The following is a 17,734-nucleotide window of genomic DNA, read 5'->3' on the forward strand; positions in this document are numbered from 1 at the left end:
TTGCACAACTGTCAATAGATATGATTGCTTGTCAATTTCAGTGACAATTTCAGTTCCCTGCTTCCTGATCGAAATCGCAATGTAACCAATTTGGCTGTGTGAATTCATCACTCACATTACATGCATATCATGTTATGGAAATACACATTAGAGCAAAACTACCTGCACATAATTACTGAAAATCAAAAACTGCAGATGCTTGAAATCTGAAGAATGAACAAATGGGTATGCAGGGAATAGAGGAATGTGGATTATGTGCAGGCAGATAAGAGTTGGTCTTGGCATCATGTTCAGCACAGACATTGTGGGCAGAAGGCCTGTTCTTGTGCTGTATTGTTCTATGCATTAAATGGTCAAAAGGTCTGAAAGCATCTTTGAAAAGAGAAATAGTTAATGTTTCAAGTTTGAAACCCTTTGCTAGTTTTATTTCCATTTTCAACAAATCCTAATTACACATTGAGTGTTTCCAGCATTATTTGTTTTCATTTCAATATACAAATACATTCGTAGATTGAATACATTATACATTGAAATGAAAATAGAAGCTCTGCACTTACCAAATTTGGTTCTTGTTCTGTACTAGTAAGCATGATGACAATATGGCCTAGCTAGATAACTGGTGTATTCCCTCTATAATGTGGGAAATTTGTAGTCTATTGGAGAATAGAAATTATGTTGCTGTATGAACGTTGAATAGTCTAGTTTAGTTATGTGTAGAGATACAGAGCGGAAACAGGCCCTTCAGCCCACCAAGTCCCGCCAACCAGAGATCCCTGTACACGAGTACTATCCTATACACTAGGGACAATTTACAATCTTTACCGAAGCCAATTAACCTACAAACCTGTACCTCTTTAGAATGTGGGAGGAAACCAGAGCACCTGGGGAAAACCCACACCGTCACAGGGAGAATGTACAAACTCAGTACAGACAGAACCCATAGTCAGGATTGAATCTGGGTCTCCGGCATTGTAAGGCAGCAACTCTACCTGTACACCTAATACAGACTTGTGATAAATGTCATCCACTGAACGAAAATACTGGCCAAGAATATCTTACATAGATTTTTCCTTTTGAAGGTCAGGAAGTGATGTATTTTGGGCTTCAGTTTTTATCTCATTCTGAGCTTGTCTTAAGAGTTCCGAGATGGATAGTTCTTGGTCTTTGGATTGTGTCCTAGCCTGTGGGCTGGCTTCTTGAGGCTTTCCACAACTGATGGAGCTATCTTCCTCCAACACAAGAGGGGGCTGTGCTCCCTCGGCATGTCGTTCTCTTGGGCTGGAATGCTCTTTAGAAATTTGGTGTCCCAGTCGTGTGATCTTTGGACTGCACAGATCATCAGAAAGTGCAGAGAAACCTAGAAACAGAAAAAGTTAAGTGTTTTTCCAGAGCTCTTACTAATAAAGCCTCGGAGGTGGGGCTGAGTCCACAAGCCGTGCTGAGTGAGCCCGCAAGAGTGTAGTCGGGGAGGCCGCTGAGTGGAGTCGGGGAACTGTTGAGTGCAGCTGGGAGGTGCTGTGTGGTGCCGCTGGCCGCTGAGTGGAACCTCCCCCCCCCCCCCCCCCCCACACCCCCCCCTCCACACACCCACACCCCCCTTCCCCCCACCCCCCCCTCCCCCCATACACCCACACTCCCCCTTTACCCCTCCCCGTTCCTCCCCCCTTCCCCCACGCACACAACCCTCCCACACCACCCCATCCCCCGTACACCCCCCCCCCACCCCACCCCACCCCCCCCCCACACCACCCCACCCCCCCCCCCCCCCCCCACACCACCCCCCCCCCCCCCCCCCCCCCCCCCCCCCCCCCCCCCCCACCCCCCACCCCTCCCCACACCACCCCCCCTAACTGGGGTCCCATCACCGAGCCTTCCGGTACCCCAATAGTCACTGCCTGTGATTCTGAAAAGGACCCATTAATTCCTACTCTTTGCTTCCTGTCTGCCAACCAGTTCTCTATCCAGGGTAGACACAAAATGCTGGGGTAACTCAGCGGGACAGACAGCATCTCTGGAGGTAAGGAATGGGTGACGTTTTGGGTCGAGATCCTTCTTCAGTCTGAACCTTTAATATTACATCTTTAATAATCGACTCAAGCATCTTCCCCACTACTGATGTAAGGCTAACTAGTCTATAATTCCCCATTTTCTCTCTCCCTCCTTTCTTAAAAGGTGGAGTTACCTTAGCTACACTCCAGTCCATAGGAACTGATCCAGAGTCTATAGAACATTGGAAAATGATCACTAATGCATCCACGCTTTCTAGAGCCACCTCCTTGAGTACTCTGGGATGCAGACCATCAGAACCTGGGGATTTATCTGGCTTCAGTCCTGACAGTTTACCTAACACCATTGCCTGACTAATGTGGATTCTCTTCAGTTCCTCCCTCCCACTGGAACCTCGGTCCCCTAGTATTTCCGGGAGATTGTTTGTGTATTCCTTAGTGAAGACAGAACCAAAGTACTCCCCAGGTACCTTCCCCTGCAACCGCAGAAGGTGCAACACCTGTCCCTATACCTCCTCCCTTGACTACCTCCAGGAACCCCGACAGTCCTTTCAGGTTAGGCAGAGGTTCACTTGCACTATATCCTATATCCGTTGTTCAAGATGTGGACTCTTATACATCGGCAAGACCAAACGCAGATTGGGCGATCGTTTAGCTGAACACCTCCGCTCAGCCCACCTGAACCAACCTGATCTCCCGGTTGCTGGACACTTTAATTCTCCTTCCTATTCCTATACAGACCTTACTGTCCTAGGTCTCCTCCATTATCAGAGTGAGGCTGAATGCAAATTCTCCCCGTTGGATTGCAACCTTGTCGTGGTCGGGGAGCTTGTGTGTCTCAGTGATCCTTAGAGCTATGCCAGCGGGAGACTCGTCTCCTGTTAGGGTCTCCCATGCTGGACAGGTCAAAGGGTAGAGGCGAGACAAAGAGCGATCCACTGGTCCTCCAGGTTGGAGGTTGAGCACAGGGCTAACAACTGTCTCATAAAACACATATGTTACAGTAACAGCAACTGAAGGAATCAACAAGGAGTGGAGGACCTCCATTGCTGCCCTACATGCCAGGAGGCAAAATAGGCAAAGATGCTAAACGCAAATTGGAGGAACAGTATATCATATGTCGCTTGGGCAGCTTACAGCCCAGTGATATGAATATTGATTTCTCTCACTTCAGGTAGCCCCGGCTCTTTATCCATCCCGCACCCAAGCCACACTAGCTTCTCATTTTCACCCTACAAACAGCTGACAATGGCCTGTTTCCTTTATCATTGTTACTTTTTTGCACATATTTCATTCATTGTTCTTTATCTCTCCACCACTGTCTATATCTCTCATTTCCCTTATCCCTAACCAGTCTGAGGAAGGGTCTTGACGTGAAATGTCACCCATTCCTTCTCTTCAGAAATGCTGCCTGGCCCGCTGAGTTACTCCAGCTTTTTGTGTCTATTCCCAGCTAACAATGTACTATTCTACATTTTCCTTGAACTTCATTCCCTTTGACCTATTTTCACACCTTACATTTCCTTATCTATCTCCCACTCCCCTTACATCAGTCTGAAGAAGAGTCGAGACCTGAAATGTCACCCATTCCTTTTCTCCAGAGATGCTAGCTGTCCCGGTATTGTATTGGTATTGTATTGTACTCCAGCTTTTTGTGTCTATCTTTGGTTTAAACCAGCATCTGAAGTTCCTTCTTACACAAAGTCCTCACTTAACTGCTCTGCCATCTCTTTGTTTCCCATTATAAATTCACCTGTCTCTGATTGTAAGGAACCTACATTTGTCTTCACTAATCTTTTACTTTTTACATATCTAAAGAAGCTTTTGCAGTCAGTTTTTATATTCCCCGCAGGCTTTCTTTCATGCTCTTTTTCCTCCCTCCTAATTAACCCCTGTGTGCTCCTCTGTTGAGTTCTAAATTTCTCCTAGTCCTCCGATTTGTTGCTTCCTCTGGCCAATTTATATGCCTCTTCCATGGATTTAACACTATCCTTGATTTCCCTCGTCAGCCACGGTTGAGCCGCCTTCCCAGTTTTATTTTTTCGCCAGTCAGGGATGACCAATTTTGGAATTCATCCATGCGGTCTTTAAATCTTTGCCATTGCATCTCCACCGTCAACACTTTAAGTGTAATTTGCCAGTCTAGAATTTAGGGTAGAATTTAGAACTAAGGAAGATGGGATCTGTTTGGTGGGATCATATTAGAGGCCCCCAATAGTCACCAGAGATTAGAGAAGCAAAGATGGAGGGAAATCACATGGGAATAATGGGGTTGAAATAATTGGTGATTTTAACTTTCCAAATATTAACTGGGACTGCCAGAATCATAGGGGATTAGATGGGATAGAACTTAAGTGTGTCTTTAGTTTAGTTTAGTTTAGAGATACAGCGCGGAAACAGGCCCTTCGGCCCATCGAGTCCGCACTGGTCAGTGATCCCCGCATATTAACACTATCCTACGCATACTAGGGACAATTTACATTTATACCAAGCCAATTAACCCACAAACCTGTATGTGTTTGGAGTGTGGAAGGAAACCGAAGAACTCGGAGAAAACCCAAGCTTTCATGGGGAGAACGTACAAACTCCGTACAGGCAGCACCCATAATCAGGATTGAAATTGTGTCTCTGGTGCTGCCTATATCCAGGAATGTTTTCTGAAGAAATATGTAAATTCTCCAACTACAGAAAGAGCTACAAAACCTCTTAGGGAGCACATGTGTCAGATGTGTCAGTGGCGGATGAGTAACCACAATTCTATCAGTTTTTAAATAGTTATGGAGAAAGTTAGACTGGTTCACCAATATGGGCAAGGTGATTTTTGATGGCATTAAACCGGGACTTGCAAAGGTGATTTAAGAAGGGCTGCAAGGACAAAGCAAGGAACCAGTAAACCTTACAGAAGTGTGGGAAAGTTTTTGGAGATGAAACAGAATTTATTTGCTTTTGTAATGGCAAGAACCGAATATGGTTTGTCAGCTTGGCTTTGTGTGGAAAATCGTGTCTCATGAATTTGAATGAGTTTTAGAACAGGTGACAAAGAGGATTGACAGGGGCAAGGCACAGACTTTACCAAGGCCTTTGCAAGGTTCTGCATGGTTTGCTGGTCCAGAAGGTTAGAACATGTGAAGGCTTTCGACAAGGTCCCACATAAGAGATTAGAATACAAACTTAAAGCACACGGCATTGGGGGTTCAGTATTGATGTGGATAGAGAACTGGCTGGCAAACAGGAAGCAAAGAGTAGGAGTAAACGGGTCCTTTTCACAATGGCAGGCAGTGACTAGTGGGGTACCACAAGGCTCAGTGCTGGGACCCCAGCTATTTACAATATATATTAATGATCTGGATGAGGGAATTGAAGGCAATATCTCCAAGTTTGCGGATGACACTAAGCTGGGGGGCAGTGTTAGCTGTGAGGAGGATGCTAGGAGACTGCAAGGTGACTTGGATAGGCTGAGTGAGTAGGCAAATGTTTGGCAGATGCAGTACAATGTGGATAAATGTGAGGTTATCCACTTTGGTGGCAAAAACAGGAAAGCAGACTGTTATCTAAATGGTGGCCGATTAGGAAAAGGGGAGATGCAACGAGACCTTGGTGTCATGGTACACCAGTCATTGAAAGTAGGCATGCAAGTGCAGCAGGCAGTGAAGAAAGCAAATTGTATGTTAGCTTTCATAGCAAAAGGATGTGAGTATAGGAGCAGGGAGGTTCTACTGCAGTTGTACAGGGTCTTGGTGAGGCCACACCTGGAGTATTGCGTACAGCTTTGGTTTCCAAATCTGAGGAAGGACATTATTGCCATAGAGGGAGTGCAGAGAAGGTTCTTGATTCCTGGGATGTCAGGACTTTCATATGAAGAAAGACTGGATAGACTCAGCTTATATTCGTTAGAATTTAGGAGATTGAGGGGGGATCTTATAGAAATGTACAAAATTCTTAAGGGGTTGGACAGGCTAGATGCAGGAAGATTGTTCCCGATGTTGGGGAAGTCCAGGACAAGGGGTCACAGCTTAAGGATAAGGGGGAAATCCTTTAAGACCGAGATGAGAAAAACATTTTTCACACAGAGAGTGGTGAATCTCTGGAACTCTCTGCCACAGAGGGTAGTTGAGGCCAGTTCATTGGCTATATTTAAGAGGGAGTTAGATGTGGCCCTTGTGGCTAAAGGGATCAGGGGGTATGGAGAGAAGGCAGGTACGGGATACTGAGTTGGATGATCAGCCATGATCATATTGAATGGCGGTGCAGGCTCAAAGGGCCAAATGGCCTACTGCTGCACCTATTTTCTATGTATCTATATATCTATGTGGAATCCAGCGTGAGCTAACCAATTGGATACAAAGTTGGCTCCTTGGTAGGAGGTAGAGGATGATAGTGGAAGGTTATTTTTTCAGAGGAGACCGCTGAGCAGTGTTGTGCTGCAGGGATCAGGGCCGAACCCCTGTTATTTGTCATCTATTTTAACAATTTGGAGGAGAATGGAGGTGGATATTATTAATAACTTTTGTGGAAGACCCCAAATGTTTTGTGGACAGTGAAGAAGGTTGTCTAAGGTTACAACAGGATCCAAATCAAATGGAAAAGTGGGCAAAGGAATGGCTGATGAATAATTACCTCAGACAAATGTGACGTGATGCATTTTGTTAAACCAGGCCACGACATACGCAGTGAATGGCAGGACCCTGGGAAAGTTTATCCAAGGGGCAAGATTTTCACACAGAGGGCGGTGCTTGTATGGAACAAGCTCCAGAGGAAGTAGCACAATTACAACATTTAAAAATTATCTGGACATGTTGAGGTTGAGAACAAGTTCTGCCAGTCAGAGGAGAGGGTTAGAAGAGGGAAATTGATTTGGTCTCTGTTCAAGGAACAACCGAAGGGCCTTGAGACTTTCATGGCCGGAGGTGGAGGTGTAAAGGGACTGGACGTCCATGGTAAAGATGAGGCAACGGGGCCTTAGCAGTTGAGGAGTCGAAGCGTGTGAAGTGTTTTGGATTTCGGTAAGAAGGGACTGGAAAAGGGGGTGCTATGATGGAGTCAAGATCTTTGGAGATGAATTCTGTGAGGCAAAAGCAGGGGGAAACAATGGGTCTGCCAGGGTAGTCCTGTTTGTGAATTTTGGGTAGAAGATTGAAGCAGGCAGTGTAGTGCCTGATCTGGAAGGGTCCCAACCTCAAACATCACCTACCTATGTTCTCCATAGATGCTACATGATCAGCTGAGTTACTCCAGCACTATGTGTCTATTTTCTTGGCTCTACTGTTTAAATTAAGCAGCCACTCTATTGATCCCATCAAACTAGATAGGGTACCATATCTCAATATTTAATTGTAGTCAAAACAAATTTCACTGATATCTTTATCACTCGGAAAACGGTTCCTAATTTCTAAAATGGCAGGAAATCAATGATTGCAGTTTGAACTCGTCTTAATTACCTACACCAGTCCCCACAGTACATGCTCCAGCTTGGAATGACATTTGAGTGATTTATTTTTATGGATTTTTTATCATTTTATTGTGAGATAGGTTTTTACCTTCACTGTGATCTAGAGCCATTGTCTGCTCAATCTCTGCATAGGTTCGGGAAATATGGTCTCTACTGGGTGAAGTTTGTGTGGTTTCTAGTAGGTTGATAATATCCATTCGATTGATTTTGTTCAATATCTGCATTAGTTTTTCATCTGGGAATGAAAGCAGAAAAAGTATTTAACAAATCACCATTCAGCAGAATTAAAATAAGTCTAGTTTGACAGAATGTATTTCTGTATTCCAAGCTAAAATTTCAAACTTATTAAGTTCTAGAGCTCACACCACCATGACATTCCTGTATGTCAGGAAATTAAGTACATTCTCACAGATATTTTCTAAACCTAGCAGGATGAAATGAAGACAATGAATCAAGTGTTGTATATATTTCAGTATTCAAACAAGCAAATAAAGAAAATACAAAGAATTACAGATGTTGGTTTACAAAAGAAGACAAAAGCACTGCAGTAACTCAGTGGATCTGTCAGCATCTCTGGAAAACATGAATAGGTGACGTTTCAGATCAGGACCATCTTTAGTCTGACGAGACCTGTGATTAGTGGTGTGTCTATTGTCATTTGTCATAGAAACATAGAAAATAGGTGCAAGAGTAGGCCATTCGGCCCTTCGAGCCTGCACCGCCATTCGATATGATCATGGCTGATCATCCAACTCAGTATCCCATCCCTGCCTTCTCTCCATACCCCCTGATCCCTTTAGCCACAAGGGCCACATCTAACTCCCTCTTAAATATAGCCAATGAACTGGCCTCAACTACCTTCTGTGGCAGAGAATTCCACAGATTCACCACTCTCTGTGTAAAGAATGATTTTCTCGTTGCATCTCCCCTTTTCCTAATCAGCCACCATTTAGATAATAGTCTACTTTCCTGTTTTTGACATCAAAGTGGATAACCTCACATTTATCTACATTATACTGCATCTGCCATGCATTTGCCCACTCACCCAACCTATCCAAGTCACCTTGCAGCCTCCTAGCATCCTCCTCACAGCTAACACTGCCCCCCAGCTTTGTGTCATCCGCAAACTTGGAGATGTTGCATTCAATTCCCTCATCCAGATCATTAATATATATTGTAAATAGCTGGGGTCCCAGCACTGAGCCACGCGGTAGCCCACTAGTCACTGCCTGCCATTCTGAAAGGACCCGTTTACTCCTACTCTTTGCTTCCTGTCTGCCAGTCAGTTCTCTATGCACATCAATACTGAACCCCCAATACCGTGTGCTTTAAGTTTGTATACTAATCTCTTATGTGGGACCTTGTCGAAAGCCTTCTGAAAGTCCAGATATAACACATCCACTGGTTCTTCCTTATTCACTCTACTAGTTACATCCTCGAAAAATTCTATAAGATTCGTCAGACATGATTTACCTTTCATAAATCCATGCTGACTTTGTCCAATGAATTCACCACTTTCCAAATGTGCTGCTATCCCATCTTTAATAACTGACTCCAGAATTTTCCCCACCACCGATGTTAGACTGTAGACACGTACAGTGAGTTGGTCACACCGCAGGTAAAAGGTAAGAGGACGGAAGGGGAACGGGTGGCCAATAGTCAGCAAAGCAGTAGGCAGGTAGTGCAGGAGTCCCCTGCGGTCATCTCCCTCCTAAACAGGTATACCATTTTGGAAACTGTTGAGGGAGATTGCTCATCAGGGGAATGCAGCAGCAGCCAAGTTCATGGCACCATGGGTGGCTCTGCGGCACATGAGGGGGGGAAAAAGAGTGGAAGGGCAATAGTAATAGGGGATTCAATTGTCAGGGGAATAGATAGGCGTTTCTGCCGCCGCAAAAGAGACTCCAGGATGGTATGTTGCCTCCCTGGTGCAAGGGTCAGGGATGTCACTGAACGGCTGCAGAACATTCTGGAGGGGGAGGGTGAACAGCCAGTTGTCGTGGTGCATATTGGCACCAACGATATAGGTAAAAAAAGGGATGAGGTCCTAAAGGATGAATTTAGGGAGCTAGGAGATAAGCTTAAAAGTAGGACCTCAAAGGTAATAATCTCTGGATTACTACCAGTACCACGGGCCAGTCAGAGCAGAAATAGGAGGATATTGCAGATGAATACGTGGCTTGAAAAATGGTGCAAGGGGGAGGGATTCAAATTTTTAGGGCATTGGAACCAGTTCTGGGGGAGGTGGGACCAGTACAAACAGGACGGTCTGCACCTGGGCTGGAATGGAACCAATGTCCTTGGGGGGGTGTTTGCTACTGCTGTCGGGGAGGATTTAAACTAATGTGGCAGGGGGATGGGTACAAGAGCAGAGGGGCAGGGGGGTGTAAAATGAAGGTAGAAGCAATAGGTAGCAAGGTGAAAAGTAAAAGTGGCAGGCAGACAAAACCAGGGCAAAAATCAAAAAGGGCCACTTTTCAACATAATTGTATAAGGGGTAAGAGCGTTGTAAAAACAAGCCTGAAGGCTTTGTGTCTCAATGCAAGGAGTATTCGTAATAAGGTGGATGAGTTGAACGTGCAGATAGCCATTAATGATTATGATATAGTTGGGATCACGGAGACATGGCTCCAGGGTGACCAAGGCTGGGAGCTGAACATCCCGGGATATTCAATATTCAGGAGGGATAGAGAGAAAGGAAAAGGAGGTGGGGTAGTGTTGCTGGTTAGAGAGGAGATTAACGCAATGGAAAGGAAGGACATTAGTTTGGAGGATGTGGAATCTGTATGGGTAGAGCTGCGAAACAATAAGGGGCAGAAAACGCTGGTGGGTGTTGTGTACAGGCCACCTAACAGTAGTAGTGAAGTTGGGGATGGCATCAAACAGGAAATTAGAAATGCTTGCGACAAAGGCAAAGCAGTTATAATGGGTGACTTCAATCTACATATAGATTGGGTGAATCAAACTGGCAGGGGTGCTGAGGAAGAGGATTTCTTGGAATGTATACGGGATAGTTATCTAAACCAACATGTAGAGGAACCAACGAGAGAGCTGGCTATTTTAGACTGGGTATTGAGTAATGAGGAAGGGTTAGTTAGTAGTCTTGTTGTGCGTGGCCCCTTGGGCAAGAGTGACCATAATATGGTTGAGTTCTTCATTAGGATGGAGAGTGACATTGTTAATTCAGAAACAATGGTTTTGAACTTAAAGAAAGGTAACTTTGAGGGTATGAGACGTGAATTGGCCAAGATTGACTGGCAATTAATTCTAAAAGGGTTGACGGTGGATATGCAATGGAAGGCATTTAAAGACTGCATGGATGAACTACAAAAATTGTTCATCCCAGTTTGGCAAAAGAATAAATCAGGGAAGGTAGTGCATCCATGGATAACAAGGGAAATCAGGGATAGTATCAAAGCAAAGGATGATGCGTACAAACTAGCCAGAAAAAGCAGCATACCGGAGGACTGGGAGAAATTCAGAGACCAGCAGAGGAGGACGAAGGGCTTAATTAGAAAAGGAAAAATGGATTATGAAAGAAAACTGGCAGTGAACATAAAATCTGACTGCAAAAGTTTTTATAGATATGTGAAAAGAAAGAGATTAGTTAAAACAAATGTAGGTCCCTTGCAGTCAGAAACAGGTGAGTTGATCATGGGGAACCAGGATATGGCGGACCAATTGAATAACTACTTTGGTTCCGTCTTCACTAAGGAAGACATAAATGATCTGCCGGAAATAGCAGGGGCCCGCGGGTCAAAGGAGGTGGAGGAATTGAGTGAAATCCAGGTTAGTCGGGAAGTGGTGTTGGGTAAATTGAATGGATTAAAGGCCGATAAATCCCCAGGGCCAGATAGGCTGCATCCCAGAGTACTTAAGGAAGTAGCTCCAGAAATAGTGGATGCATTAGTAATAATCTTTCAAAACTCCTTAGATTCTGGAGTAGTTCCAGAGGATTGGCGGGTAGCAAACGTAACCCCACTTTTTAAGAAGGGAGGGAGAGAGAAAACGGGGAATTACAGACCAGTTAGCCTAACATCGGTAGTGGGGAAACTGCTAGAGTCAGTTATTAAAGATGGGATAGCAGCACATTTAGAAAGTGGTGAAATCATTGGACAAAGTCAGCATGGATTTACGAAAGGTAAATCATGTCTGACGAATCTTATAGAATTTTTCGAGGATGTAACTAGTAGTAGCGTGGATAGGGGAGAACCAGTGGATGTGGTGTATCTGGACTTCCAGAAGGCTTTCGACAAGGTCCCACATAAGAGATTAGTATACAAACTTAAAGCACATGGCATTGGGGGTTCAGTATTGATGTGGATAGAGAACTGGCTGGCAAACAGGAAGCAAAGAGTAGGAGTAAAACGGGTCCTTTTCACAATGGCAGGCAGTGACTAGTGGGGTACAGCAAGGCTCAGTACTGGGACCCCAGCTATTTACAATATATATTAATGATCTGGATGAGGGAATTGAAGGCAATATCTCCAAGTTTGCGGATGACACTAAGCTGGGGGGCAGTGTTAGGTGTGAGGAGGATGCTAGGAGACTGCAAGGTGACTTGGATAGGCTGGGTGAGTGGGCAAATGTTTGGCAGATGCAGTTTAATGTGGATAAATGTGAGGTTATCCATTTTGGTGGCAAAAACGGGAAAGCAGATTATTATCTAAACGGTGGCCGATTGGGAAAGGGGGAGATGCAGCGAGACCTGGGTGTCATGGTACACCAGTCATTGAAGGTAGGCATGCAGGTGCAGCAGGCAGTAAAGAAAGCGAATGGCATGTTGGCTTTCATAGCAAGAGGATTTGAGTATAGGAGCAGGGAGGTTCTACTGCAGTTGTATAGGGTCTTGGTGAGACCACACCTGGAGTATTGCGTGCAGTTTTGGTCTCCAAATCTGAGGAAGGACATTATTGCCATAGAGGGAGTGCAGAGAAGGTTCACCAGACTGATTCCTGGGATGTCAGGACTGTCTTATGAAGAAAGACTGGATAGACTTGGTTTATACTCTCTAGAGTTTAGGAGATTGAGAGGGGATCTTATAGAAACTTACAAAATTCTTAAGGGGTTGGACAGGCTAGATGCAGGAAGATTGTTTCCGATGTTGGGGAAGTCCAGGACAAGGGGTTACAGCTTAAGGATAAGGGGGAAATCCTTTAAAACCGAGATGAGGAGAACTTTTTTCACACAGAGAGTGGTGAATCTCTGGAACTCTCTGCCACAGAGGGTAGTTGAGGCCAGTTCATTGGCTATATTTAAGAGGGAGTTAGATGTGGCCCTTGTGGCCAAGGGGATCAGAGGGTATGGAGAAAAGGCAGGTACGGGATACTGAGTTGGATGATCAGCCATGATCATATTAAATGGCGGTGCAGGCTCGAAGGGCCGAATGGCCTACTCCTGCACCTAATTTCTATGTTTCTTTGTTTCCCCGTTTTCTCTCTCCCTCCCTTTTTAAAAAGTGGGGTTACATTAGCTACCCTCCAGTCCTCAGGAACTACTCCAGAATCTAAAGAGTTTTGAAAAATGATCACTAATGCATCCACTATTTCTGCGGCTACTTCCTTAAGTACTCTGGGATGCAACTTATCTGGCCCTGGGGATTTATCGGCCTTTAATCCATTCAATTTACTTAACACCACTTTCTGGCTAACCTGGATTTCACTCAGTTCCTCCATCTCATTTAACTCCCGGTCCCTTGCTATTTCCGGCAAATTATTTATGTCTTCCTTAGTGAAGACAGAACCAAAGTAGTTATTCAATTGGTCTGCCATGTCCTTGTTCCCCATGATCAATTTGCCTGTTTCTGACTGCAAGGGACCTACATTTGTTTTAACTAATCTTTTCCTCTTCACATATCCATAAAAAACATTTGCAGTCAGTTTTTATGTTCCCTGCCAGTTTTCTTTCATAATCTATATCCCCTTTCCTAATTAAGCCTTTTGTCCTCCTCTGCTGGACTGAATTTCTCCCAGTCCTCTGGTAGGCTGCTTTTTCTGGCTAATTTGTACGCTTCGCCTTTTGTCGATACTATTCCTGATTTCCCTTGTTATCCACAGATGCACCACCTTCCCTGATTTATTCTTTTGCCAAACTGGGATGAACAATTGTTGTAGATCAACCATGCAGTTTTTAAATGCCTTCCATTGCATATCCACCGTCAACCCTTTAAGAATCATTTGCCAGTCTATCTTGGTCAATTCACGTCTCATACCCTCTATATTATACCATCTCATACCATCTATCTTTATGATTTGGATGAGAATGTACAAGGCATTATTAGTAAGTTTGGATATGACACTAAAATAAATGATATTGTACACAGTGAAAATGGTTGTTAAGAATTACAGCAAGATCTTGATCAAATGGTAAGTGGTCCGAGGAATAGCAGATGGAGTTTAAATCAGATAAGTGCGTTGCTGTATTTTGGAAAGCCAAACCAGAACAGATCCTTGACAGTGAATGTTAGGTCCCTGTGTAGCATTGGAGAGCAGAGGAATCTGGCATAGAAATTAGGACATTATGTTAGCGAGGCTGCACTTGAAGTATTGTCTTCAGTTTTGGTCAATCCAGCAGAAAGATGTAATTATGCCGGAAAGAGTGCGGAGAACGTTTACAAGGCTGTTGCCAGGTCCCGATGGCCTGTTAGGAGAGTGGCTGTGCTGAGATGAATTGCTTTTTCAAGGGTAAGTGTGAGGCTTTGAATCAAGAGGCTGAACAAAGGAAACAATATGTTTTTTCTTGTGTGCGATTGCTGTGCTTTTTTCTCTCTTGGTTTTAGTGTGGTAGTGATGCAGATAGAATGATGAAATGCTCCTCCTGCAGGATGTAGAAAGTTAGGAGAACTGCTGGTATTCAGGGTGACCACATATGTGGGAAGTGTGCCCATGTGCAGCTTCTTACAGACAGCGTTAGGAACTGCATTAGGATCTTCCGGGAGAAGAGAGCTTCATAGAGAGGAGTTATAGTGAGGTGGTTATGCCTAAGAAACAAGAAGAGCGTAGATGGGTGACCATAAGGAAATGGAGTAGAGAGAGAGTGCGTGTGAGTTCTGAGGCCATTCTCCTCCAAAACAGGTACACCATTTTAATACTGTTGAGGGGATGACTTGTCAGGAGTGAGGAGCAGCAGCAGCAGCAGCAGTCAGGTCTGTGGCACCAAACCTGGCTCTGAGACACAGTGGGGAAGAATGGCAGGCAGTGCCATAGTGGTCGGAGACTGATTAGTTGGGGGACTGACAGGAGATTATATGGCATCAATAAAGACTCCAACGTTGTGTGTTGTCTCACTGGTCCCAGGGTCCAGAGTGTCTTGGATCAGCTGCATGACATTCGCAAGGGGAAGGTTGAATAGCCAGAAATCTTTGTGCATGTTGGCATGAGTGACATAGGTAGAAAAAGTGATGAGGTCCTGTGAAGTGAATATCAGGAGGTAGGCAAATGATTAAAAAGCAGGACCTCAAGGATAGTGATCTCCAGACTACAACTGGTGATGGTAGGAACAGGAAGATAGGTCGTGTGGCTGAGGAGTTTGTGCAGGCAGCAGGGATTCAGATTTTTGGCCCATTGGGATCTCTCTGGGGCAGAAGGGACTTGTACAGGAGAAACATGTTGCACCTGAACCAGAGGGCAACCAATGTCCTGGCAGGCAGGCAGGTTCGTTAGTGCTTCAGATGGGTTTAAACCAGATTAGCAGGGCGCGGGATCCAATGGATGACTGAGGCAGGTGAGAGGCTGGAAGTTGATATGGAAGATAATGAAAGAAAGTTTAGTGGACAGGATAGGCAGGAGCACGGCAGGGAGCAAGAGAGGACTGTTAGATTGAATTGCATTTATTTTAATGGGAAAGGCCTGATGGGTAAGGCGGATGAATTTGGGGCTTAGATAGGTACATGCGACGTTGCAGCAGTTAAGGAAACCTGACTAAGGGAGGAACAGAACTGGCAGCTAGAGTACATGTGCTAGTGGTGGGGGTATTGTGGCAAGGGGTGTTGCCAACTTGATCAAGGAAAATGATCCAAGTGAGGGTACAATAAAGACATGGCAGAAAATCACAACTTGATTTCCAACAGCGCCGATATATTTACATTCTCAAAAAGTATGGAAATGAACCAAGGAGGGGAATAACAATCTTCAAGGTGATAGATGAAGTGGGAATTGATAGTGTCTGCAAAATTTAACACAGAAATGTTCAGGTGATACATTTTATTTGGAAGAATGAAGAGCACCAATGCAAGTCAAAAGTTAATATTAAAAGTGTTTTAAGCACATAGCTTGTTTGTACAGAAATCTTTTAAGGTGGAATGACTAGTTAAAAAAAACAATGAATACAGGATATGGGATCATGGGCTTCATAAATGGAGTTATTAAGTTCAAGAGCAAAATGTAAACTAACCACCTAAAATGCATTACTAGTTTGGGCAATTCTAATATCGCAATGTGAGCAGATTGAATTCCACCAACTCCTCCATAACACAACTTAGAACCCACTGTTGCTATAGGAGTACCCCACGGTTTGGGAGACAGGTCAAGCATACTTGTGCCAGGAAGAATAGTTGTATTCCTCATAACACTCTTGCCACCTAATAACTCCCCCTCCCTCATGCCAGATGCTACCGAACTGGATATGCCTTCTGCCCTCTGCCATTGACTTACCTTCTCAATCATTTCTACAACAAACCCATTGATTCCCACGGCTATCTGGACTACACCTCTTCCCACCCTGCTTCCTGTAAGGACTCTATCCCCCTACTCCCAATTCCTCCGTCTACGCTGCATCTGCACCCAGGATGTGGTGTTCCAAACAAGGGCATCGGAGCTGTCCTCATTCGACTATAGATGAGGCTCTCACCAGGGTCTCTGCTATATCCTGTAGCTCCGCTCTCACTCCATATCCCCCCCACTCGTAACAAGGTCAGAGTCCCACTTGTCCTCGCCTTCCATCCTACCAGCCGTCACATACAACAGATAATCCTCTGACATTTTCACCACCTCCAACGGGATCCCACCACTGGCCACATCTTCCCATCTCCTCCCTTTCGGCTTTCCATAAAGACCACTCCCTCTGTAACTGCCTGGTCAATTCATTCCTTCCCACCCAAACCACCCCCTACCCTGGTACTTTCCCTTGCAATCGCAGGAAATGCTACATTTGTTGCTTTACCTCCCCCCTCGACTCCATCCAAGGACCCAAGCAATTGGTCCAGTTGAGGCAGAGGTTCACCTGCACCTCCTCCAACCTCATTTATTGCAACCGCTGCTCAAGGTGTCAACTGCTCTACATTGGTGAGACCAAGCACAGGCTTGGCGATCGCTTCGCCCAACACCTCTGCACAGTTCGCATTAACCGACCTGATCTCCCGGTGGCTCAGCACTTCAACTCCCCCTCCCATTCTGAATCCGACCTTTCTGTCCTGGGCCTCCTCCATGGCCAGAGTCAGTCCCACCGCAAATTGGAGGAGCAGCACCTCATATTTCGCTTGGGTAATTTACACCCCAGCGGTATGAACATTGACTGCTCCAATTTCAGGTAGTCCTTGCTTTCTCCCTCCTTCCCCTTCCCTTCCCAGCTCTCCCACTGCCCCGGGGGTTCCCCCCCCATTTTTTGTAATCCAGATTTTAAAACCCGGTGAAATCTCCGCTTTCCGCGAGACAGTGGGGGTGGGACTGCTGATCGAGGGCGCCGATTGGACGAGAGAGACGTTGGTCAGCAGGCAATGGGGGCGGAACATGATGATTCAGTGCGATGATTGGAAGAAGGAGGTTTCAGTCAGAGGCAGAAGTACGGGGGTGGGACTGGGGATAGAGCGCGGTGATTGGAGGAGGGAGTCGTCCTGGAGCAAAGATCATGGAGCAGAGCTTGAATTGCATGCCCAGGTCATGGGGTCAGCCCTGGACACAGATCTGCGCCTCATCCGCAGCCAGGATCGATCCCGGCTCTCCGGTGCTGCAATCTCTGCCCAACGGCCACTGGACCATCCCCGTCTCTACCCGAGTGCCCCCCACCTCCACGCCCGGGGATGGCCAGAGACGTCGGGAGTCAGACGGGAGCAGTGCCCCTAGGCCCACAGCCAGCGCAGAGAAGCAGCGCTAAACCCAGCTTAACTCTGCCTGTCCCGCCAGGTTAACCTACAGCCCTGCCTGGACTTACGGGAACGACAACCCAGTCTTACAGCCAGCGCAGTGATGCAGCGCTAGCTCCATGGCTACGGACTGCTGTCCCGTCAGTCCAGGCAGGGCTGTAGGTTAACCCGGTGAGACAGGCAGAGTTGAGCTGGATTTGG

At 45.6% G+C, this 17,734-nt stretch overlaps 1 protein-coding gene across 4 annotated transcripts in view; it reads right to left on the reverse strand.

The window, feature by feature from the left end:
- The window catches only part of LOC129700480 (ankyrin-2-like), a 634,003-nt gene that overhangs the window by 27,230 nt on the left and 589,039 nt on the right, over positions 1-17,734 (reverse strand). For all 4 annotated transcript variants that reach the window (XM_055641008.1, XM_055640993.1, XM_055641017.1 and 1 more), the window contains 2 exons: positions 7,544-7,690; positions 1,060-1,357 (listed from right to left, as the gene is read on the reverse strand). In XM_055641008.1, coding sequence (XP_055496983.1) covers positions 1,060-1,357; positions 7,544-7,690 — 445 coding nt within the window. The remainder of the gene's footprint in view (positions 1-1,059; positions 1,358-7,543; positions 7,691-17,734) is intronic.

Source organism: Leucoraja erinacea, chromosome 1, assembly GCF_028641065.1.
Source record: "Leucoraja erinacea ecotype New England chromosome 1, Leri_hhj_1, whole genome shotgun sequence".
NCBI lineage: Eukaryota > Metazoa > Chordata > Chondrichthyes > Rajiformes > Rajidae > Leucoraja > Leucoraja erinaceus.